The sequence below is a fragment of the Dendrobates tinctorius genome, unplaced genomic scaffold (assembly GCF_039654945.1).
Source record: "Dendrobates tinctorius isolate UK_male_01 unplaced genomic scaffold, ASM3965494v1 ptg000022l, whole genome shotgun sequence".
NCBI lineage: Eukaryota > Metazoa > Chordata > Amphibia > Anura > Dendrobatidae > Dendrobates > Dendrobates tinctorius.
The window spans coordinates 93,206,697-93,231,229 of record NW_027361690.1 but is presented as its reverse complement, the minus strand read 5'-3'; the positions used below and the strand labels follow the sequence as shown (position 1 = coordinate 93,231,229).

At 42.2% G+C, this 24,533-nt stretch overlaps 1 protein-coding gene across 4 annotated transcripts in view; it reads right to left on the bottom strand.

Moving 5' to 3' along the window:
• Positions 1 to 892: 892 nt before the first annotated feature.
• The window catches only part of PIAS1 (protein inhibitor of activated STAT 1), a 92,365-nt gene continuing 68,724 nt past the window's right edge, over positions 893 to 24,533 (bottom strand). For all 4 annotated transcript variants that reach the window (XM_073568939.1, XM_073568941.1, XM_073568938.1 and 1 more), the window contains 11 exons: positions 24,083 to 24,130; positions 23,917 to 24,007; positions 23,684 to 23,818; positions 21,131 to 21,236; positions 20,881 to 20,954; positions 20,299 to 20,459; positions 9,164 to 9,294; positions 3,614 to 3,794; positions 3,349 to 3,491; positions 3,131 to 3,168; positions 893 to 2,972 (listed from right to left, as the gene is read on the bottom strand). In XM_073568939.1, the coding sequence (XP_073425040.1) occupies positions 2,685 to 2,972; positions 3,131 to 3,168; positions 3,349 to 3,491; positions 3,614 to 3,794; positions 9,164 to 9,294; positions 20,299 to 20,459; positions 20,881 to 20,954; positions 21,131 to 21,236; positions 23,684 to 23,818; positions 23,917 to 24,007; positions 24,083 to 24,130 (1,396 nt within the window). In that variant the 3' untranslated portion in view covers positions 893 to 2,684. The remainder of the gene's footprint in view (positions 2,973 to 3,130; positions 3,169 to 3,348; positions 3,492 to 3,613; positions 3,795 to 9,163; positions 9,295 to 20,298; positions 20,460 to 20,880; positions 20,955 to 21,130; positions 21,237 to 23,683; positions 23,819 to 23,916; positions 24,008 to 24,082; positions 24,131 to 24,533) is intronic.

Here is a 24,533-nt window from a genome sequence, read left to right as displayed (position 1 = left end):
GATGCTTCAAAAACCGTTCTTTTTCTGTGGAGTTTTGTAAACCTGAAGCATCGTTTGTGTTTTGTTTTTTTTAAACTTTATTGGTCATTTTACAAGCCCGGGGGTCTTTTTAATCTTTCCAATGACTTCTAATCAGACATCCCTACATAGAATGGTCAGTCTTGTCCAAATCAGTCGACTTTAACCTTATGTGCACTGAAATAAAAGTATTCTCTATGGAATATGCTTAAATCGTGACCTGACCAGACATGGGGACTGGAATTGAAACCAATGCTCTATTCCACCAGGTCTCGCTACTTCATAAGAGAAAGGTGGAGAAGAGCCGCTTAGTTCTACACGAAGGAAAATGTCATGTAAGTACAGCTTCCCGCTCTTCTGTTATGCTAGCATCAAGCAACTCAACAAGATAATCCACCAAACCAAAAAAAGCGTCACAATTCAGACATATACAACAATGTATGCCGCAAACCGCCAATAGACAGTCTAGAAGTTGTGATGGTCGATCATTAGTTGCTAAAACATATAATCCATCATCATCCAGTATTCCTGAGTGCTAACATCCAGGGAGTGAAATCAATGTTCTTATAACACATCCCATGGACCGGACAAGTCCCAGATGAATTGTCCCTTCTATGCATGTGCATATGTAAAAAGGGAGAAAGAAAGAAAAAAAAAACAAAAAAAAAAACAAAAAACAAATGACGCATAAAGGGAGAATTTGATCTCATTCACAGCCAATATTTGACCAATGCAGGTTTTTAGCATGAAAATCGCATGGCTAGTATGACCGCTTTTGCCTAGGATTGTATCCTAGTACTGATGCATAAAAAGCAACATTTTTCAGGGCAGATTTCTAATCCAGTAGTAGCTAATCTGCAAGCAAAACATTGACTGCATACATTGTTCTACATTGCTGCAGTCATGACTAGCTCTGGTTGCAGCCGATTGTGCGAAAGTAGTAATGAGATCTGTTAATTGCATTCATTACACTGGAAAATGTACATTTATCATTTACTTTAAAGGAACCAACTGGCTATATATTTTATTTATATTTTTACCAGCAATTAGAGGCAATTTGCAGGTAAATACCATTTATTTTAAAAATATGCAGCAGTCTATTTAACAGTGCGGCTACAGGAAGAAAATGAAGTTATATTCTCCCTGCAGCCACTCGCTTCAATTCACAGGGTGTGATCAGTCGGCAATGAGTACTTACTCTCACTACTCCTTGATTGATTCACAGCCCCGGCACCTGCGATCAGCAGAGAGGTCATAACTGGCTTTTTCTCTCTGAATAGGTCCTTAAAATGATATACATCACAAATTCCCTTTAAATGTAGAATCTATTGCAGAAGCTTAAGCACCACCCGAATACATACTTAATGCAATATAGGTTTCATTATACAGACCAACTGATGTAGAGATCACAGAACGATTTAAAGATCCGCTAATGAACAATGTTATTTGAGGAGCTTGTATAACCTATAGGAGTGTAAATACATTTTCTTCAGTTTTGGGAATTTCCACAGGTAGACAGACTTGCGATAAAAGGTCATAATCTGCAAATGCCCAATTCTCTGGGATTACATAGCGCAACTGCAGCCTCCCCCACCACCACTGTGAAGCTGCTCCTATGGAAATGTCCTTCTATTAATTATTGAACATAACTTAAACAGTAGAAATAAGAGCATTCATAGCAACTCGTTAGTCTGTGCCCGTATCAATTCCCATTGATACAGGCGCAGGCTATTTTTCTTCTCACCTGGATCTCTCCCCTTTCCAGCCTTTTAACATGTAAAATACAGAACTGAGGCTTCTGCAATGCTGGATCTGCTGGTAGAGTAATAAAGCAACACTAGCAGTTGGATAAGCAAAGTTATCAATGTCTGTGCAACTCTAGCTCTAGATTACCAATGACGGCTGCTCAAAGAGAAAAAGGCTTTGATTTTTTTTTCCTGTCTCCAAAAGGATAGTTTAGAGAAATGTAACTTAGAGCCTTCAAATGTCTCCCAGCGCTGATGGGAACAGAAGTGCTTTGTTTTGCAGTGTTCATTTGGCAGCAAACACCAATAAGATGACTTTCCCCCCTGCTCCAAGGCCTTGCAATACTGCCTAGAAGAAACGCCAGGTTAGAATTCTCATTTGTACTGCTACAGACTTCAACAAGATCCAATAAATACAAGATACAGGTGCAGAAAAGAAACTAAACAAGTGATCACTGCAGCATGGATTCAGAAATGGAGATTGTTCCAGAATGATTGATGCAAGCACCCGACTTGTACAGGGACAATCAAACCAATACTGTGTCTGATCTATATGGTTCAGAAATGGGCAATGCTGTGAAGCCAGGTAATACAAGGAGGAACCAACAGTGCTAAAAGGAGGGCTCCAGAATAAGAGTCTGTCTCCTGGATCCAGTTGGGAAACCAAAAAGTGGAGAAAAAAACAAAACAAAAAAGAGCAAAGTGCAGGGGTGGAGGTGGGTCCATAACGCTGTTCTGTTAGGGTGAGGGATGAGTAAAGTTTTCGGTTTATATACAAAAGTAAAACTGAAAATATAGTTCTGTTCTCTGTACATGTCCTTTGTGATTTGTTAAACATTTCCTTAAAAAAAAAAATAAAATAAAGGAATTGGGTGACAAACGAGGGGGTTCAAATCCCGCTTGAGTGTGCTCGTCTGTGGATCAGTCCAAGGAGATGACATCTGGGATTATGCCATAGAGAGAAGAGCTGTCTGCTGGTCCTCGGCTTGCTGCATTGTGGTTCTCGCGCAGGCTGTTTGAGGAGACCAAGCTGCTGTTACTGCCACTGTTGCTTCCGTTGGTTGCAGGAAGGGAGGCACTCGCCCCTGCACTAAGCTGGTCCAAAAAGATTTGAGAAGTTGTGTATGGGAAAAAGCGTGACGAATGGAGCAAGTCTGGTTCTTCAGAGGCAGCAGCTGCTGCGGCAGCCAAAAGGGAGGTGTTGTAATGCTAAAAGGAAAAATAGTTGAACAATTAGGTTCACAAAGAAGAAGAAAAAAAAAAAAAAAAAAAGTACTGCAGGAGAAAATGATGGGAAAGGCAAGATAAGAGCAGCAACAATGGAAAGGGGAAAAAGTAGAATTGTTAAAGGAAAGGTTTACACTTACCTGATTATCTCCAGATAGGAACGGAAAGAAATCCAGTCCTGTGAAAAAAAAAAAAAAAAGAGGTGTTATAATAAATGATTGGCTGCCCAATATTGGAGATATTTCTACACTGGTCAGAAATTATCTGCAGTGTCCACATGTATATATAGAACCTGAACCAACTGGTCAAACTGGAACTCGCGCATTGACTGGAAGAACAGAGTAAGGTTGACTCCTACCTTGCAGGTCATATGGCATTGGTGTCATATGGAAGGGATGCCGGTAGTCCTGAATGAGGGGGGTATTCATATACGTGGAGTCTACAGCTGGCAGACTGGGTGTTCGAGATATAGGAGACGCTTGGTGTGGCAAACTCATCAAACTAGAGAAAAAGAAATAAGTTCCAATAAGACTGAAAATAAAATATGTAAGTAGGAAGAGAGGAGATGAGGACCTCATGGAGAATAGTGACCGCGGAAATGAATGAATTACTCATATTCTCACCCCTTGTTACTTAATGGTGAAGCAGGAGTAATAGATGGACAACTCCTTTTAGCGCAAGGTTCCTCCTCTTCCTCATCTGAAGAGCTGTCTATCGTCAGGTCAATAACCTCGACCTTCTTGCTTTTATTGGAAGGCTGACTAGGGGACACCTGGTGATCTACTGTACTGCTGATACACCCACCTGCAACAGAGAACGCACAGTCATGGATAAAAATAAGGAGGCGGCAAAAGCAGCGAGCGGACTTGGTTCATCATCTCAAGTTTAGCTTCTTGATTCAAAGTGCCAGTATTTATTAAGAATCTATACAAAATGTGATTGGTTATATAATCTTTGATGCCATTAAGGAGAACAAAAAAAAAAAAAAAAAAAAAAAAAAAAAAAAAAAAAAAAAAGCACTGCTGGGGCAGCTCCTTGGGCAGCCAGGTGGGCTGGGAATGCTGCAGTTCAGAGAAGAATTTGCCGAAAGTCATCTTCAGCGCGGACCCTACAGCAGTGTTTCCCAAACTCCAGTCCTCGAAGCCCCCAACAGATAGTTTTCAAATTCTCCTCAGAAGAAAGGTGTCAGAGCCAGTGGCAATTCTTGATACCTTGACAATTCCTTTACCGATGCATTACTAAGGATATCCTGAAAACATGATCTGTTGGGGGCCCTGGAGCTTGGGAACCACAGAGGCTGCATCTTTGACATCGTTTCTCACAACTGAAAGAGAGTGGTCTTTTTAATACATGCAAAAGGTTAGTGGGAGCCCAGAAGCAGATACGTGCTGCCCGTTCCAGTACCCAGTGTCTTCTCCTTGCTCGCTCCTCTTCAGTGATGGGTTTCTCCTTGTATGTTTTTACTTGGGTCACTAAATGCTAAAACTGACCTGCCATTATGATTCTCCAGGTCATTACAAGTTCGTAGACACCAACCATGTCTAGGTTCTTTTTTTTATCTAAGTGGTGAAAAAAGATTCCAAAACATTGCTTAAAGAAAAAAAAAAAAAAAAAAAAATAAAATAAAAAGGTGCCATTTTCATTTTGGTGCAGATACGATCTTTTGATCGCCCGTTATTGCATTTTAATGCAATGTCGCGGCAACCAAAAAAACGTAATTCTGGCGTTTTTACTTTTTTTTTTCTTCGCAACGCCGTTTAGCAATCGGGTTAATCTTTTTTTTTTTTTTTTTAATCGATAGAGCGGGTGATTCTGAACGCGGCAATACCAAATATGTGTATGTTTGATTTTATTTTTGTTTTACTTTGAATGGGGCGAAAGGGGGGGGGGGGGGGGGGGGAGACGACTTTTATATTTTATTTTTTTTAATATTTTTAAAACACTTTATACTTTTGGCATACTTCAATAGCCTTCATGGGGGACTAGAAGCTGCCACTACCCAATCGGCTCTGCTACACAGAGGCGATGATCAGATGTACTCACTTGCTATGAGCGCCGACCACTGGGTGGCACTCACAGCAATACGGCACTGGCAACCATTGAGGTCTACAGGAGACCTCCAGTTGGCATGCCAACACACCGGCGACCTGCAATCACTGGTGTGCGTATTTCCGGCGCGATTGCCGGAAGCGTGCGTTAAATGCCGCAGTCAGCATTTGACAGCAGGATTTAACTGGTTAATAGCCGTGGGTGGATTGCGATTCCACCCGCGGCTATTCCAGGCACATGTCAGATGTTCAAAACAGTTGACATGTCCCGGGAAAGATGTGGGCTCACTGCTGGAGCCCACATCAAAGATAGGGAGTCCGACATCAGCGCAAATGTACATCCAATGTTGGAAAGTGGTTAAATAACCCAAAAATTACAACATACGACAAAAGTGCACTTGGGTAACTCAAATCTTGGTATAAACTCAGGAAATGACAAGACTACCAAACCAAAAACCCTAAAGGCTATGTTCCCACAAAGAGCTTTTAGTGCCCTTTTGATACTGCAGAATTTCTGCCCCTATTTAAATTAAGTTACTTGTTTGTTTTCATTGCGTTTTTGGTTTAATAGTTTTTTTTATGCGTTTTTTTTCGTCGTCTGTTGTTGGTATGTCATGCTTGAAATAAAGCAGCTTTGTTAATACTTTTTTTCTCAAAACTTTATTGCTATATACTTGGGTGCGAATTACATGTGTTTTTGATGCGTTTCCACAGCAGAAATGCATTAAAAACGCATGAGCGTTTGTTTTGTTTTTTTTCTTGCAGATTTTCCGCCTTTAGGCTATGTGCCCACGTTGCGTTTTAATCCGGACACTCAAAACTGGACTCCTTCCCAGAAATCGCGTGGTTTTTTCCGTGCGATTTTACCGCAATTATGTTTATGTTTATGATTGAAGCATCGCTTGGAAAGTGATTGACAGGTTGGTCACACTCGTCAAACATAGTGTTTGACAAGTGTGACCAGCTTTTTACTATTGAGGCCGCCTATGCGGCATCAATCGTAAAGGATAGAATGTTAAAAATGATTTGGAAAAATAAAAAAATAAGATCGGGGTATACAGTCATATGTAAAAGTTTGGGCACCCCTATTAATGTTAACCTTTTTTCTTTATAACAATTTTGGTTTTTGCAACAGCTATTTCAGTTTCATATATCTAATAACTGATGGACTCAGTTATATTTCTGGATTCAAATGAGGTTTATTGTACTAACAGAAAATATGCAATCTGCATTTAAACAAAATTTGACCGGTGCAAAAGTATAGGCACCCTTATCATTTTCTTGATTTGAACACTCCTAACTACTTTTTACTGACTTCCTGAAGCACTAAATTGGTTTTGTAACCTCATTGAGCTTTGAACTTCATAGCCAGGTGTATCAAATCATGAGAAAAGGTATTTAAAGTGGCCACTTGCAAGTAGTTCTCCTATTTGATTCTCCTATGAAGAGTGGCATCATGGGCTCCTCAAAACAACTCTCAAATGATCTGAAAACAAAGATTATTCAACATAGCTTTTCAGGGGAAGGATACAAAAAGTTGTCTCAGAGATTTAACCCGTCAGTTTCCACTGTGAGGAACATAGTAAGGAAATGGAAGAACACAGGTACAGTTCTTGTTAAGCCCAGAAGTGGCAGGCCAAGAAAAATATCAGAAAGGCAGAGAAGAAGAATGGTGAGAACAGTCAAGGACAATCCACAGACCACCTCCAAAGACCTGCAGCATCATCTTGCTGCAGATGGTGTCACTGTGAATCGGTCAACAATACAGCGCATGCATAACGCCTTTTTGTATGACCAAACAACTCAATCTGTGTTTCATCAGTCCACAGGACCTTCTTCCAAAATGTAACTGGCTTGTCCTAATGTGCTTTTGCATACCTCAGGCGACTCTGTTTGTGGCGTGCTTGCAGAAACGGCTTCTTTCGCATCACTCTCCCATACAGCTTCTCCTTGTGCAAAGTGCGCTGTATTGTTGACCGATTCACAGTGACACCATCTGCAGCAAGATGATGCTGCAGGTCTTTGGAGGTGGTCTGTGGATTGTCCTTGACTGTTCTCACCATTCTTCTTCTCTGCCTTTCTGATATTTTTCTTGGCCTGCCACTTCTGGGCTTAACAAGAACTGTACCTGTGTTCTTCCATTTCCTTACTATGTTCCTCACAGTGGAAACTGACGGGTTAAATCTCTGAGACAACTTTTTGTATCCTTCCCCTGAAAAGCTATGTTGAATAATCTTTGTTTTCAGATCATTTGAGAGTTGTTTTGAGGAGCCCATGATGCCACTCTTCATAGGAGAATCAAATAGGAGAACTACTTGCAAGTGGCCACTTTAGATACCTTTTCTCATGATTTGATACACCTGGCTATGAAGTTCAAAGCTCAATGAGGTTACAAAACCAATTTAGTGCTTCAGGAAGTCAGTAAAAAGTAGTTAGGAGTGTTCAAATCAAGAAAATGATAAGGGTGCCCATACTTTTGCACCGGTCAAATTTTGTTTAAATGCAGATTGCACATTTTCTGTTAGTACAATAAACCTCATTTGAATCCAGAAATATAACTGAGTCCATCAGTTATTATAGATATATGAAACTGAAATACATGTTGCAAAAACCAAAATTGTTATAAAGAAAAAAGGTTAACATTAATAGGGGTGCCCAAACTTTTACATATGACTGTATTTACCTTCCGACGTCCCGCGCAGTCTCAGCGACGCTCCCGTTCCCAGCGATGCCTTGCGAGACCTGTGATGACGTTGGTCTCGCGTTGCTATAGCGATCTCACGAGACCACTAGAGTAACGCGAGACTACGTCATCACAGGACCTTGCCGCAAGGCATTACTTGGAACGCTGAGGCCCGGGAAGGCTGCGCGTGACGTCAGAAGGTAAATATACCCCGATTTTTTTTTTTTTTTTTTTTACAGGGGTATGGTACCCAGGGCCTGGAGGACAGTCTCCTCTCCTCCACACCGTGGGTACCAACCGCACATGAGACGCTTAACTTCGCGCATGGTGGGCATAGCCACATGCGGGAAGTAAGCGGTTCTCATGCATTTCTATGGGTGCGGAATCACGGCAATTCTTTGCGATTCCGCAAAAAAGAATGAGCATGCTGCGATTTCCGCGATGCGATTCCGCTGCAGAAAAAAGCGCAGCATTAGCACAGCATGTGCGGAATGCCATAGGAATGCGTTTTGTAAGAGTTTAAACGTTTTCGCAGCGTTTTCACGCGGAAAATAGCGGCAAAAACGCTTAAAAATTGAATCGTGGGCACACAGCCTCAATGTAAGTCTATGGGGAAAAGCACCACAGGAAATTCAACGTACTTGCAAGAGAAACAGACCAGCTGCGGAATTGAAAGAAAAAAAAAAAAAAAGTCCACAGGTCAGTTTGTGCGGCGTTAAGAAGTAGTGTCGGCAGATTTCTATAAATCTCATCAACTTTGTTAAAACTGCAAGATGCTGCATTTTTGAAGCAGCAAAAACACGCTGCAGCAAAAACGCATTAAAGCTCATCGTGGAAATGTAGCCTTAATGTCCAAGTCTCAACAAGTTTTGCCGTTTTTAGCATAACAACTTTTCAGTAGACACTATAAAAAAAATATTCCCAAAAGGATATTATACAGTGAACCCCAATACCTTTGATGGGGTGTCCCAAAATCACAACAAAGGACATCCACTGTAGGCTCTCACAGCTCTGCTGTATTACAGCACTGTCTTGCCTGTGAGATGGAATCTGACAGGAACCTGCAGATGTGTCAGGTATAATCACACACAGCTCTGCAGTGAGATCAGGAGAGCAGAGCACAGCCATTACACATCACACTGGTAACTCCCCTTCATGTAAAAAATCTCTGGAGGCAAAATCTCATGCAGATCAGTGTCTGGCACAAAGATCTTATTAGTTCATTTACATATTTCCAAGAAATCAATTTTTTTTTTTTTATAAGACATCAGATCGCAGATATCAAGGTATCATTCAGTTTACTATGACCTACATGACCATACACATGGCTTAAAAGGGCTGATCCTACTGACAGATTTCCTTTAAGCTTTTTATGCATTCATGTTTGTTCAGAAAATTTGCAAACGATGAGTGATCGTAGAAAGAAATCCTAAAGTACTCACTGTCTACTCCATTCAGGGAGGTTGTGACTTCCTGCACGTCTTTCTTTGCCCGCATAGGGGACCAAGAACCATCTTCTTTGAACTGGATTTCATCACAGTCTGTGCAACACTTTAGGATCTCCATGAAAAGGCTAGAAATAGATATATAAAAAAAACAAACAAAAAAAAATCTTTAAATATTAAACACTACATTTTAGCATCAGGCTTCATAGAGCCAGAAGCCGTATGGAAACTGGAATTTACATCACGATCATCATTAATATCTGCTTTCAAATTAACCGGCTTCTGGAGCCATAGTGTAAAGAGAGGAGATCTAGGGAAATTAGATTGCGAGCCCCCTGGGTACAGGCTCATTTACATTCCAATAACTTCTTACATTTTCTAAGCCATTTTTCTGTTTAAAATAAATATGCACCTCGAACCTCGTTAGAAAGCTATATGCACTACAGTCAATGCCGCATGTTTTCTGCTAAATTCTTACTCCTATTTTGCACATATAAAGCGCTGGAATGTCACTAGCAGATGCCATCACTTTATGATTATGATTTACAGGATCTAAACGAATCCCGAGAATAGGAGGCATGAAGGGCTGATTTAAGGCCCCTTTGGAGAATCCAATAACAGTGAACAAGAGCTAATAGGAACCCTAGCGCCCAACTCTTCGCCCATCTAAAAACAGGACAGCAATCTCCTGACAATCCATTGGGTGCAATTATATTTATGCACACATTAAGGGGTGGGCACTACTCAGACAACCCCTTCTCAATCTGTAGGTTTCAACCCTGCTGCCCTTTCCCTCTGTATGTATGCGATACGTCCGGAGGCGGGGAGAGAAAGGCGGCCGCTGATTGGCCACAGTAGTCGCATGACCTCACACTATTACGCGACACAAAGCAGCTTAAGTGACCTGACGATTCTTCAGCCAGCTTCTGCGTTGAAGATGCCACAAACTAAAGAGGTCAGGTGCACATACCCTAAAAAGGTGCCATCACACCAAGTTCACATGATGCAGATTTGATGTTGTAGATTTAAAGCACCAATTGCGCTTTATCTTTTCTATATTGCATTTTTTCCTCTTTTTAGCAGGCCATGTTGAAAATAAATACTTTGGGCAAAAAGGAAAATTTTCAAAACCATGACTTAGTTTGTAGATTACATGTGTTATTGATTTTCTGCTGCAGAAACCCCTAAAGCTAAGTTCACACTAGGCGTTATTGCAGCTTTTTTTTTTTTTATGCAAACTTTCAACTGCGTCTTACAGTACCAAAGTCTATGAAATTTAGAAATCAAACACACAAAGTGGATTTTTTTGTCATCAGCATTTTGCGCTTTGCATGTTTTTTTTGCAAAATGGAGAATGTCACTTTCAGTGTTTTTCACCTATTGAAATTAATGGATGGTGAAAAACGCTAACAAAATACACGTGTATAGAGTGTGTTGATGCACTTATTGCCAGTGCTGCTCCCGTACACTTCAGGGCCATGTGTTATTCTGACTCTCACTGGGATGTATGAGAGGTCCAGAATTCTTTTACAGTGTAAAAAGCTATACTCATTCTGACGCTCCACAGACTAAGGCTGTGTTCACACGTTGCATTTTTGCAATTTTTCAACTGCATTGTCCAGTACCATCAAAGTTTGACATTTCAGAAATCTCATGCACACAGCTCCCCCCCGACTGTTCCGGACAAACAGCGGCAATTTTTGCAAAATGTAGCATGTCACTTTCAGTGTTTTTTCAGTGTTTTTCACCCATTGAAAGCAACGGGTAGTGCAAAAACGCAGGCATCAGGTTTTGCTGCGTTTTTGGTGCCAAAACCTGATGAAGATGAATCACATTTTTATTTCTTATGCACTAGAGAGTTTATTATTAACCCTTCAAGTGCTTCACAGGAATTTTTGGAATGTGGAAGGACAGGGCTCGGAAGAGAAGGCGCACAATTTGATTTTTTTAATGTAAAATTTACTAGATTAGCGGACCCCCTGTCGCACTCGCCATTGGACTTTCACTTTCTTCCGTCTGATCGCAGTTATAAGGTATAGCAATGCAGGAGCATTGCTATACCTTATAACCTGTCAGTGCTGCAGACACAAGCTAGTTAAATCACGCACTGCGCGTAATCTAACCAACTTCCTAGTGCCTGGTGTCTGGGATATCTGACGACATCGGGTCACCATGGCAACGATTGTGACCCCGCGATATCATCGCAGGGTCTCCAAGCCAAGGGCAGAGTGGCTTTCTTTGCTTGCTAAATGCTGCAGCATTTAGGCGGGTAAAGTGCCGGGAGTGGTGCGGGACCGATCCTGGCACTGAGTGCCAGGCGTCAGCTGTGAGAATCAGCTGACACCCAGCGACAATCGCAAGCACACAGCCAAGGTGAACACAAAAATCCCCTAGACGTATCCATACGTTTAAGGTCAGTAACTACCAGGCGACCTGGAAGTATGGATACCTCTAAGGTCACAAAGGGGTTGTCTGGTCCAAATCAATAAGTCTGCAGTCACTGTGCGACTACAGACTTACGAATCCCCCACACACACACTAGCATTTGCTGGTTTCTGAGCCGGGAAGGCACGTATGAGTTATACATGTGCTTCTCACAAAATTAGAATATGATCAAAAAGTTAATTTATTTCAGTTCTTCAATATAGAAAGTGAAACTCATTACATAGTCATTACAGAGTGATGTATTGCAAGTGTTTATTTCTGTTAATTTAGATGATTATGACTTCCAGCCAATGAAAACCCAAAAGTCTATCTGAAAAGTTATTTTAATATCCGAATTGTTGGCCTACTGAAATGTATGTTCAGTAAAAGCTCTCAATACTTGGTCGGGGCTCCTTTTGCATCAATGCGACGTGGCATGTAGGCGATCAGCCTGTGGCACTGCTGAGGTGTTATGGAAGCCCAGGTTGTTTTGATAGCAGCCTTCAGCTCGTTTGCATTGTTGTGTCTTTTGGCAGCGTGGACAGGTGCCAAGTCCTTCCGGAGAATTACATTTCCATCTCCAAGAAGTTTGTGGCAGAGGGAAGCATGAAGTTCTCCAAAATTTCCTGGTAGAAGGCTGCGCTGACTTTGGTCTTGATAAAACACAGTAGACCTACACCAGCAGATGACATGGCTCCCCAAACCATCACTGATTGTGGAAACTTCACACTAGACCTCAAGCTGCTTGGATTGTGGCCTCTCCACTCTTCCTCCAGACTCTGGGACCTTGATTTCCAAATGAAATGAAAAATTTACTTTCATCTGAAAACACCACCTTGGACCACTGAGGAACAGTCTAGTTCTTTTTCTCTTTGGCCCAGATAAGACGCTTCTGGCATTGTCTATTGGTCATGGGTGGCTTGACACAAGGAATGCGACACTTGTAACCCATGTCCTGGATATGTCTGTGTGTGGTGGCTCTTGAAGCAATGACTCCAGCAGCAGTCCTCTCCTTGTGAATCTCTCCCAAATTTTTGAATGGCCTTTTCTTAATCCACTTCAAGGCTGCGGTTATCCCGGTTGGTTGTGCACATTTTTCTACCACACTTTTTGCCTTCCACTCTACTTTCCATTAATATGCTTGGATGCAGTACTCTGAACAGCCAGCTTCTTTAGCAATGACCTTTTGTGGGTTATTACATTTTGCTGAAAGTGTCAGCGACTGCCGTCTGGACAACTGTCAAGTCAGCAGTCTTCCACATGATTGTGGAGCCTACTGAAACAGACTAAACAGACCTTTTTAAATGCTTAGGAAGCCTTTGTAGGTGTTTGTTAATTTTTTTAATTTACTGAGATAATGACTTTTGGGTATTCATTGGCTGTAAGCCATAATCAAACAAACAGAAATAAACATTTGAAATAGATCACTCTGTTTGTAATGACTCTATACAAGTTTCACTTTTTGTATTGAACATCATCAAAAAGTTAATTTAATTTTGTGAGAAGCACCTGTACATACTCCCGGAAAGAGTCCGTCTAGAGGGCGCAGCCTCGCTCCACACAACTGTATGGAGTGAGGCCACGTCACTAGTTTGGATGCGGCCTAGATCAGTACAGATGTATAGAGCGAGGCCGCGTCCACTGGACGGGCTCTGGCATATGTGTAACTGCTACATACCCTCCAGTCCCAACTCAGAAAACCGCAAACCCTTACATCACTGTAATACTAAGTAAGAGATGATTTTGCAGAACATTCCAAAATCTCCCATTGCTACTCTACTGATGTGATCCTCCTCCCCCCCTCCTTAGCAGCTGTGTGTATGTGTCCCCTCTGCCCTCTGGTAATAGGACACCGGCCAGTTCCTGTGCATTCTCCCCAGCTAAGGAATGTTGATTAGCTACGTGAAAGGAATCTTTGTCCTGGCCATGAGGCCAATCCAATTATGGGAAATATTAAAAGCAGTCATATCGCAAGAACCATAAGCGACAGCTATAAAAACCACATCCCTGCGTAGGGCACGAAACCGACGTTCTGATCCCTAATTTTCACAGTTCTAGCACCCTCCGAAACTGAGATATGGATTACTCCCAAACAGTGTAATTATTGTATTCAACGAACTACAACGAATACCATGTGCTTGTTTATACAAGGTACCCTCGGCTAGATATAGTCGTTATAAGTAGACTGCCCCTTCCGTGATGTCACACAGCAGAGGCCGTAAGGCATTCCATTGAAAAAAAAAAAACAGTCAGTTAAGCTGCAGAGTCTGTGCTGACAGGACCCCCTCCCAGATGAGTGGAGATGTATGGCTGGCTGCCCCTCGCCATATGGCTTGCCTAAAGTCCATTGAGCAACTGTAAGTGTTGATCTATGTTAATCCCCTGTTATTTTATATTTGCAATGTACATATCTGATGTCTCAACTTTGTAAAATAGTTTTATCTTTGTAATCACTGCCCCCCTTTGGGGAATAAATCATAAAATTTATCAGTCTGCCTTCATGCTCTAAGAAACGAACTTAAGCGCCTTTAAGATAATTACGCTACTGATTGGGTTGTCTTCGAACCCCTCTATTAAGCAGGGCTGTGGAGTCGGAGTCGGTATAAAATGGTCCGACTCCGACAATATATAAATTGGGTACAGTAGTTCAATGCAGAATGTGCTGAATATTTTTTCATAGGAATTTGGGAAAGTTATGAAATGTCCTATAAATGGCTGTTCCATTCCTGACCTAAGGCTACATTCACACACAGCGTTTTTGCGGCTTTTTTGAGGATACGTTTTTCAGCTGCAAAAGCAGATCAGCTTTTTAAAAAACCGCATCACCTGAAAGGTTTTTGAGCTCATAGATAATGTTTTCAGTAGCAAAAGCAGATTAGAAATCTGCTATCCATTTATCCATATCTTATCTGTACCAAAAAGAATGAAAGCCAGGTAGCACACAGACTAACTTTTGTTTTTTTTTTTTTAGCACCAGTCAGGTACACCTCATAGCGTCCCAAAAGGACGCCCAGGACAGGCATTGCTCGTCTTCAGTAACACATCAACATCAATTGATAGTTGGAATAAATAGACTGCATTCACCACAACAGTTGAGGTGTGCAGTATGAGATTCTGTGGAACAGTATGAGATTCTGCCCCTCCCCCCCCCTTAGTTTTGATCCTGGCTAAAACAGTTTCTTATAGATATGGCGAACCCTCAGGTAACCCTAAATGAAGGTCAATGGACACAGATGGCTGAATTGAAGGAATTGCTTAATCACCTACTTACCGTGACTAAAAAATTACAAGCTGAGGATTTAACTCCTGGCATTTTCATAAGGGAGTGGAAGAACTTGCTATTTTGCCTGTCCCAAAGAGGAGATTTAATCGCAGATGGCATTTCTGCTTCAATGAAACGGAGAGACAGCTATTGGAAAATAATTTTTTTCTGGCAGCTGTTTATGTGGACCCAAGTCATTGTATATTGCTTGATGATCAACAGCTTACTAAAGGAAAAGAAGCTCTGACTGAGGTAGCAGTTAGGATGAGTGGCCTACAGGAGGACAGCCAGGCGCAAGAGGACTTGGGTCCTGACAGTGCTACTGCTGCCATATCTTCATCCTCATCAGATGAGGAGTTTGACTGACAAGTATTTGGATGATATGGAGCAGGCAATGCGTTGCTGCAAGGAAAAAGATTTCTCTCCGTCTTATAGCAAGCAGATTGACCATATTTCAGCAAAATGTTTCACTTGCTCTCAAAGAAAAATTCAGCCGTTCATCAAAACTGACTGTGCATGAGGCAATTCCTTTATACTTGGAAATTGTAAGAGATGTTGCCCGAGTGGTTACGGCTTTGCCTCCAACCCAAGTTAGTGTCGAGAGGTTGTTCTCTGGCCTTAAAATTATTAGGTCAGATTTTAGGTCATCTATGAAGGAGGATCTGATGGAGGCGATACTATTTCTTAGAACAAATTCATAGACTGCACAAATGTTATTTAGTATGCTTTTGTTGAAAACCGTTTTTTGCCACTTACATAGTTTATTACATAGTGATGTGAATATATATATATATATATATATATATATATATATATATATATATATATATATATATATATATATATATATATATATATATATATATATATATATATATACACATACATACACACACACACAGTGCCTACAAGTAGTATTCAAACCCCTGCAGATTTAGCAGGTTTACACATTCGGAATTAACTTGGCATTGTGACATTTGGACTGTAGATCAGCCTGGAAGTGTGAAATGCACTGCAGCAAAAAAGAATGTTATTTCTTTGTTTAATTTTTTTTTTTAAATTGTGAAAAGTTTATTCAGAGGGTCATTTATTATTCAACCCCTCAAACCACCAGAATTCTGTTTGGTTCCCCTAAAGTATTAAGAAGTATTTCAGGCACAAAGAACAATGAGCTTCACATGTTTGGATTAATTATCTCTTTTTCCAGCCTTTTCTGACTATTTAAGACCCTCCCCAAACTTGTGAACAGCACTCATACATGGTCAACATGGGAAAGACAAAGGAGCATTCCAAGGCCATCAGAGACAAGATCGTGGAGGGTCACAAGGCTGGCAAGGGGTACAAAACCCTTTCCAACGAGTTGGGCCTACCTGTCTCCACTGTTGGGAGCATCATCCGGAAGTGGAAGGCTTATGGAGCTACTGTTAGCCTTCCACGGCCTGGACAGCCTTTGAAAGTTTCCTCCCGTGCCGAGGCCAGGCTTGTCCGAAGAGTCAAGGCTAACCCAAGGACAACAAGGAAGGAGCTCCGGGAAGTTCTCATGGCAGTGGGGACATTGGTTTCAGTCAATACCATAAGTAACGTACTCCACCGCAATGGTCTCCGTTCCAGACGAGCCCATAAGGTACCTTTACTTTCAAAGCGTCATGTCAAGGCTCGTCTACAGTTTGCTCATGATCACTTGGAGGACTCTGAGACAGACTGGTTCAAGGTTCTCTGGTCTGATGAGACCAAGATCGAGATCTTTGGTGCCAACCACACACGTGACGTTTGGAGACTGGATGGCACTGCATACGACCCCAAGAATACCATCCCTACAGTCAAGCATGGTGGTGGCAGCATCATGCTGTGGGGCTGTTTCTCAGCCAAGGGGCCTGGCCATCTGGTCCGCATCCATGGGAAGATGGATAGCACGGCCTACCTGGAGATTTTGGCCAAGAACCTCCGCTCCTCCATCAAGGATCTTAAGATGGGTCATCATTTCATCTTCCAACAAGACAACGACCCAAAGCACACAGCCAAGAAAACCAAGGCCTGGTTCAAGAGGCAAAAAATCAAGGTGTTGGAGTGGCCTAGTCAGTCTCCTGACCTTAACCCAATTGAAAACTTGTGGAAGGAGCTCAAGATTAAAGTCCACATGAGACACCCAAAGAACCTAGATAACTTGGAGAAGATCTGCATGGAGGAGTGGGCCAAGATAACTCCAGAGACCTGTGCCGGCCTGATCAGGTCTTATAAAAGACGATTATTAGCTGTAATTGCAAACAAGGGTTATTCCACAAAATATTAAACCTAGGGGTTGAATAATAATTGACCCACACTTTTATGTTTAAAATTTTTTAACATTTAACTGAGCAACATAACTTTTTGGTTTGTAAGATTTATGCATCTGTTAATAAATCCTGCTCTTGTGTGAAGTTTGAAGGCTCTAACTTATTTGCATCTTATCAAACCTGCTAAATCTGCAGGGGGTTGAATACTACTTGTAGGCACTGTATGTATATATATATATATATATATATATATATATATATTTTCGATATTTACAATTTATTACAGTTTGTGTTCTAAAGTTGTATTCCAATAAAGATTATGTTCTATCTAAATGTCTTGATTATTGTATCATAAAAATGATTAAATGTCTGATGTTCACATTGCACTACAATACATTTTTCACTTAAATATAGAAAAATATTCAGAATTGAGAGTCCTCCTTCGGGCTGAGAGTTTTCTGAATCTTCTGTATCACTGAAATATTCCCTCAGGCGCAGTCTCCTGAAATAATGTTCCATATTACTGCAGAGTTCAGTTTTATCTAGGGCCTTAGGCTGTGTGCACACGCTGCGGATTAGGTGCGGATTCATCCGCGCGGATTTTGTAAAATCCGCAGGTGAAACCGCAGGTCAAAAGACCTGCGGTTTTACCTGCGGATTGCTCTGCGGTTTTGTCCTGCGGTTTTTCATCTCCTCAATAGAGGAGATGGCAAACCGCAGGAGAATCCGCAGAAAGAATTGACATGTCAATTCTTTCTGCGGATTGAAAACCGCGGAAAATTCCGCACCGTCTGCACTGCGGTTTTTGATTCCCATAGGGAATCATGGTACTGTACACCGCAGCAGAAACTGCTGCGGGTCCGCAGCAGCCAAAACCGCTGCGGAACCGCAGCAAAATCCGCAGCGTGTGCACACAGCCTTAGTGGGACAAAATGAGAGTCCTCTAGAAAGCACGGCCAATTCCACTTTGTTGGGTTTATAATCTGAGAGATTGATGACACAGTTAGATGCTTTTGTGTCTCGAATGGAGTGTTTGTCCAAGTTGTCAAGTTTTGGATTGGTGGGGGGCATCACAACACATTAGGAGACCCCAATCAGAGGGCTATAAAACATCCGGACTCCTTATCTATGTACTGGTCCAATATTTATGTTTCTCCCTCTCCCATATTGATAGTTCTGCTTCACGTCACTTGTCTTATCCATTGCATTTTTTCTGTGTTGTATTGTGCATAAACATGTGACTCTTCAGATTTTGTATTAGTCTAGCCTGAAGAAGAGACCTGAGTAGTCTCGAAAGCTTGCAATGTGTGACCATCTTTTCAGTTAGCCATTAAAAGGTATCAACCACTGAGGACTCTCAATTCTGAATATTTTTCTATCTATTGCCTAACACGGTACAAAGATATACATCTTTCCTGTCACTTAAATATAAGCAATATATGTTGGAGTCGGAGTCGTGGAGTCGGTGGAAGGGGAATTGAGGAGTCGGAGTCGCAGGTTTGGCTTACCGACTCCACAGCCCTGCTATTAATAAGTCTAACTTAAGCAGAGAAATCTGGAGCTGGTGGCAGCGTGGTGTGTTTTGGTTGGTTGGGCTAGATGGCAGTGATGGAAGGGTGTTATATGCTGATTGGGTGGCTGTGGCCAAAGCATTGATAATTCCCTCACTGCAGCGGCCTGATCGCCCGTGCACAACAAGCAGGCCGTCCGGCGACTAATTATCCTAGGTGTAGTTCCCTGACTGTCCTGAGGATAAGAAGGGGCGCCGGAGAGCTGCGAGTTCCAAAGTGGAACTGAGAAAGTGGGATATACATAAACCCCCGCAGTTCGTGGAAGGTTGTTAGCAGTGGTGGGGCATCCAAAAAAAAACAAAAAAAAAAAAAAAAAACAACCCCTGCGATAAATTGTTAGGGCAAGACTAGCTTGCTGTTTTTTTTTGTCACATGGCGCCAACTAAGATAAGCACCCACTGTGCCTGTGATAGCAGTGTGTCGGCAGTGCATCACATCCCTCCGTCCGCTGACATACCCGTGTCAGCGGTGGTTTTGTGACAATCACACATTGCGTGTGCTGGGGGATTCAAAAGTCTGCAGTCACACAGAGTGACTGCAGACTTATCAGTTTGGACTGGACAACCACTAATATGCTAGCCATGTGTCACAAATTTATTAGATGGGAACACACCTTTAATATTCAGATTTGCTAAATTTAACAAAGATCCCCTGTGTCTGAACAACCTTCTAAACACCGGAGTAAAAAACTTATTAAAAATTTTACATTTATCAGAAACAAGAATCTTTCGTAGTTTAAAGACCAAACAGAGATTGTGCAAAAAGTCATCATGACAAGTAGCCCCCTCTCTAATGGCAATACTTTATAACACAACTAATATCTGCAAGTGTATACCTGGTTGTGGAGGATGGGTAACCCTGCAGCAACCCTACAGAGGGTCAAGTTACCTAACAGACTGCCAGTTATACAAGATGTGGTGTTGAGTTACACCAAGGCCCCTGTGAAAACCTGCCGGGAGTACAATTACATCTGGCATCTTTCTGACACTAAGAGGTCAGATGTGAGGTGTCAGATGACACATCCACTGCAGGTTCTCAGCGATTCAGACTTGGGGAGCGTACAACAAAAGAAACAAGACAACTTTCAAAATGGGACTGGATTTAGAAAAAGCAGATGTTCAATAGCATAAAGACCGTGATATGAGACTTTATACAGTATGATTCTCGTCCACAACCAAGTAAATTGGCTGAGCCATCAGTGGACACTAACCCTAAATAGGAAGGGATGAGGAGTGGGCCATCTGAAGCTGCTCAGCCCAACTCCACTCCTGTAAGCCTAGTTTTACACATCCATGTTTCATGGTCTGACTATGGACCAGCTGTGGGTTTCCTCATCCAAATTCGACAACCTCATATATGCCTATGAGGCTGGTGGAGGAGATTGGGGCAGGAGAACAGTGGCTGATGCATGCATCAAGGTCCATAATCAGACAGTGAGTCATGAAGGTGTGGAAATTGGCCTTAAGTACCATAATCATGTGTGGGAAGGTAGTGACTGCTGGCTCTTGATGCTCACATGTCACTCTCTGTAATGGCTCACTAGCCAAGACACATCTCCGCCTCATCCCAAGAATCAGATTTTGATGTATTTAGAACACTCACCCATCAATGATTAGATGCTCATATGGAGCCTTCTTGTCACACACAGGACACACCCAAGTGGGCTTCTTCTCATTCATCTGTATATACAACGTGGCATCAAAACATTGCAGGTGGGAGCAGGTGAGCGATCGGCAGGGGATGGTCAGACGCATCTTTCCCAGCTGGAATGCAAACCAACAACATGGTTTACTAGTATTCTTCCCAGGTGTAAGTCCCCACACCGGTATGTCCGTGCCAGCATGCATGCAGGGGACCCATCTACTTTTGTGCTCTGACCCAGAGCTATGCACATATGTTATTTCTCAACATGGACCGAAAGGGCAAGTCTGTATTATTTATAGCAAGCACAGGAGGTAAAAGGCAGTGTGGGAACAGTGGGTGCACAAGTTGCTGGCAAAAACAGAGCTGGAACAGATAGAGGCATGCTGGGAAGTTGTATAAAGTCCTAAACTGAAAGTAACCTCCTGTGTGTGAACACTACAGACTTATTACCCTAATTCCAGGTCCACCTTGTGCACAACTGTACTAATACAGAGAATATCAAAGCAGACAAAGCATCAAACCCACGGCCCACGTTCTTACCGGACACAGAAGAGAAACCCGTAAACTTGTGGTTGCAATTTCACTGTCTGGATCAGCTGTGAGTTTCTCTTTAACTAGAAAGAAAGTTACAAACAAGATATAACATGAGGATATAACTAAAGGGACAAACCGCATTCTGTTTTGCTTATTTATCTGGTCTAGACCATTTTTATCCAAAACTGTATCTAGTCTGTCCTGTCACCATAGACAATACGCTTTGCAGTCGCTAGGACGCTGATGCACAACTTACTGAGTGCTCTGGAATGGTCTGGATTGCGGATTCCTTTCGCTCGCAGTCGTTGTAATAAGATGGCTGAAGACAACTGCTTCACCAGGTATACAGCCAGGGAAAAATTCTGCAAGAAGACCTGAATTCAGTGAAGCCATCCCACAACACTTACTAAACCCTTGGTGTCTATTACACTGGGTAAGGCTCTGCGCAGACTCTGGCACTACATTGGGGTCTATTCTCACAGAAGTTCAATGAGCTGACTCATCACAATGGGAGTTATATAGATTCATTTATAAATAATCCTAATTCAGAAACTAGAGGTAACTTGAACATGTTAGTTTCTATACACTGGTTGGTAAATGGCCATTTATTGATAATGGCACAAAGGCATGATCAAAGGGGTTCTATTAGGCTAACATGGGGTAGATGGGTACATCCAAGAGTAAGATATATAGGATGTAGACAGATGTTCCTAGCTCCTACTGACTTTGGCCTAAACCCTACTCTTGGACATCCCCTAATAGATGTTCCTCTAAGGCATGTCAGCCTAATAAAAGTTGACGTATAAAGTCACCTTTAATGGAGTTTATCAACAAGGCCACAATTTCAAAGTCCTATAACCTGTAATGATGAGGCCTATTTGGACCTATTTGTTTCCCTTTTTGTTTCTATGCATTTCAAGATGCAGTCCACATCGAAGGGTCAAAAAAGTGGTGTCGTTAAGAGTCATGTTGGCTGACTCCAATCACAGCGAGGACAGCTGCACGGCTATGTGAAAATCTCTGAACTGGAGGAGGTAGTCTAAGGCTGGAGTCACACATAGCGACTCACCAGCGATCCTGACAACGATATCAATATGTCAGGATCGCTGGTGAATCGCTATGTGATCGCTGGTGAGCTGTCACACAGACAGCTTCACCAGCGATCAGCACAGCGACGCCAAGCGTCACAGTGCACGTTACTAACCAGCGCGCTGATGCAGGAAGCTGGTAACTAACGTACACATCGGGTATCCAAGGGGCGTGCGTCCCTAGATACCCGATGTGTACTTTAGTTACCAGCTCCCTGCATCAGCGCGCTGGTAACTAATGTACACATCGGGTATCTAAGGGACGCACGTCCCTTGGATACCCGATGTGTACATTAGTTAACAGCAGATCGCTGGTCTCCCGCCTGTCACACGCAGTGACGCGTGGTGGCCAGCAGGAGACCAGCGACCAAAAAAAAAGTCCTGGCCTTTCCTGCATCGATCAGCGATACCGGCAGGGGGGCCGGTCGCTGATCGCTGTCACACACAGCGATCTTGCTAGCGAGATCGCTGTGTGTGACGGGGCCTTAGGATTTATCACCAGATTCCCAGCAAAACTTGCTGTGCACCCAGAGCGGCGGTGCAGATTCTGGAACCAGGAAGGGCTCATTGGCATTGCGGTACCTTTCCAGACTTAAGAGGTGTTCACGCATAATCCCACAGACAATACTGTCGCTCCAATCGTTCAGCCAAGCACACGCACCAAGTGTCAACCTGCGGTTACTCTCGTACGGAGCAGGTTTGCTAACACTACACCAGTCTCATCAGTTGGGTAATAACTAACCTGTCTCACAACAATCTATACGTTTTAGCAGCCACATAGCTATATATAAAGTTTGCTTTATGCTCAAGAAATTGTATTTTTCTGGTGCCAGTTGGAAGTTACATAGAAAATTACCATTTAATTTATGTAAACTTTTGCAGTAGTAATGCAGGAAAAAAATATGGCATTTTGATTTGTTTTTAAAAGAGGTTGTCCAGGTTAGTTTTATTTATTTTTTTTTTTACTATTGATTTAAAAACTAACAAGTAGTTGTTCTACCCATCGCAGGCTCAGTGGTCCCCAATTGCTCCTGCTGGCCATTCAGTTGGTCTACGTCAGAGCAGCCCTTCTTCAGGGCTGCTCTGTTGACTGGGCATGACTGCTTACGTCATACTAATTAAAAACCTGGCTCCCCGCAGTTAGGCAGTGGGGAGCCAGCTGTCAATCAGCATGACGTTGGCCTGTTAGCTCTTAGGTCCATAGTAAAAAAAAAAAAAAAAAAAAAAGGCTGGATAAACCTTTTTAGAAATGTATGGCTCCCAATAAAATTTGCATTTTTCTATTGCATGTTTTAATTCCATTAAGACATTTTCATACACCCATTTTAAACCTAGAATGTATTGGCATGCTTGTGTACAATAGTATGTTACATAACTGACACAGGCTGCTGTGTGCCCTAACAGGAGCCAAACAAATGCATCAGCGAGAAGTGCAGTGACCAGATTAAAGAATGGAAGGAATCCCTGGCTTAAGCCATGGGAAAGGATAGTAGCAACCAAAATGTTTACAAGATGGATTTTGGGGTTCAACGAATCCCAGCTTTAGAGCAAAAAACGCACACACCATCCCTCCAACAACCGCATCAACCCCAAAAGAGACCGAGGGCCTGCAATGGCCTGCTGCCAAAACAGTAGGAAAACTAAGGCTTTAAATCAAATAAAAATAAATGAGGAGATATGTATCCATCTAGGAAAGAAAAATTCCAGGTATGCTAACTTACACGTCCAATTTCCGCTGTCCACGACACCACAATGGTGTTAGGAACTGTTGTAGACAGACGCACAAGTGAGGTAATGTTGATTGGTCGGCTTGGTCGCTTTGGTTCAACCCCATTTTTGGTTGGCGGAAGATAACCCTGTAACAGGAGTAGTAATAGAAATTAAGTGGAAGACAAGGGGGGGGGGGGGGGGGGGGAGAGAAGCAAGACAAGCACTGAGCAGAAACTGCACTTACCGGCAGGTTACAGGGTTTTCCATTGACTTTTACACACAGGTTTGGTGGGAAATGGTCTTCTTGAGGGCAGCTGGTCTCTGACAGACAGAACCTATAGGGAAAGGTACAAGATTAGAGGTTGACAATGGAATCTAAACACAAACCCAATATACAGACAGAGCTTCACCTTAGCTGCACTTGAACTGTAAAGTCACATTTTGTTCCAGAGATGTCCCTGCAATGAAGGAAAAGCACAAAATAATGAGATTCTGAAAAATAAAGCACAGGAAAAAAAAACTAAAAAACAAAAGGTTTTCCAATTTAGGCAATCACTACTGGTCAGAAGGGTCCCTTGATGCGCAGAAAACTCATGCTGAACAGCAATCAGCTGTAATCTTAGGAGAAACCCATCAGTAAAGTGCAAATTCAAACTTTTTTTGTGTACAAGAAAACACAAAGGTCGAGTTTCATCAGTGCCCTCAAGAGTCTGGTCAGGGTTCTTACCATCAGTTTAATCACAATCTCAGAAGTGGGGAAAAAAAAAAAAAAAAAGACAGATCTAAACCTTCTCATATCAAGTCTCTTGATTTTGTGAAGACCACTGAGTTCAGAAAAACATAAGAACACGTAAGCAGCCA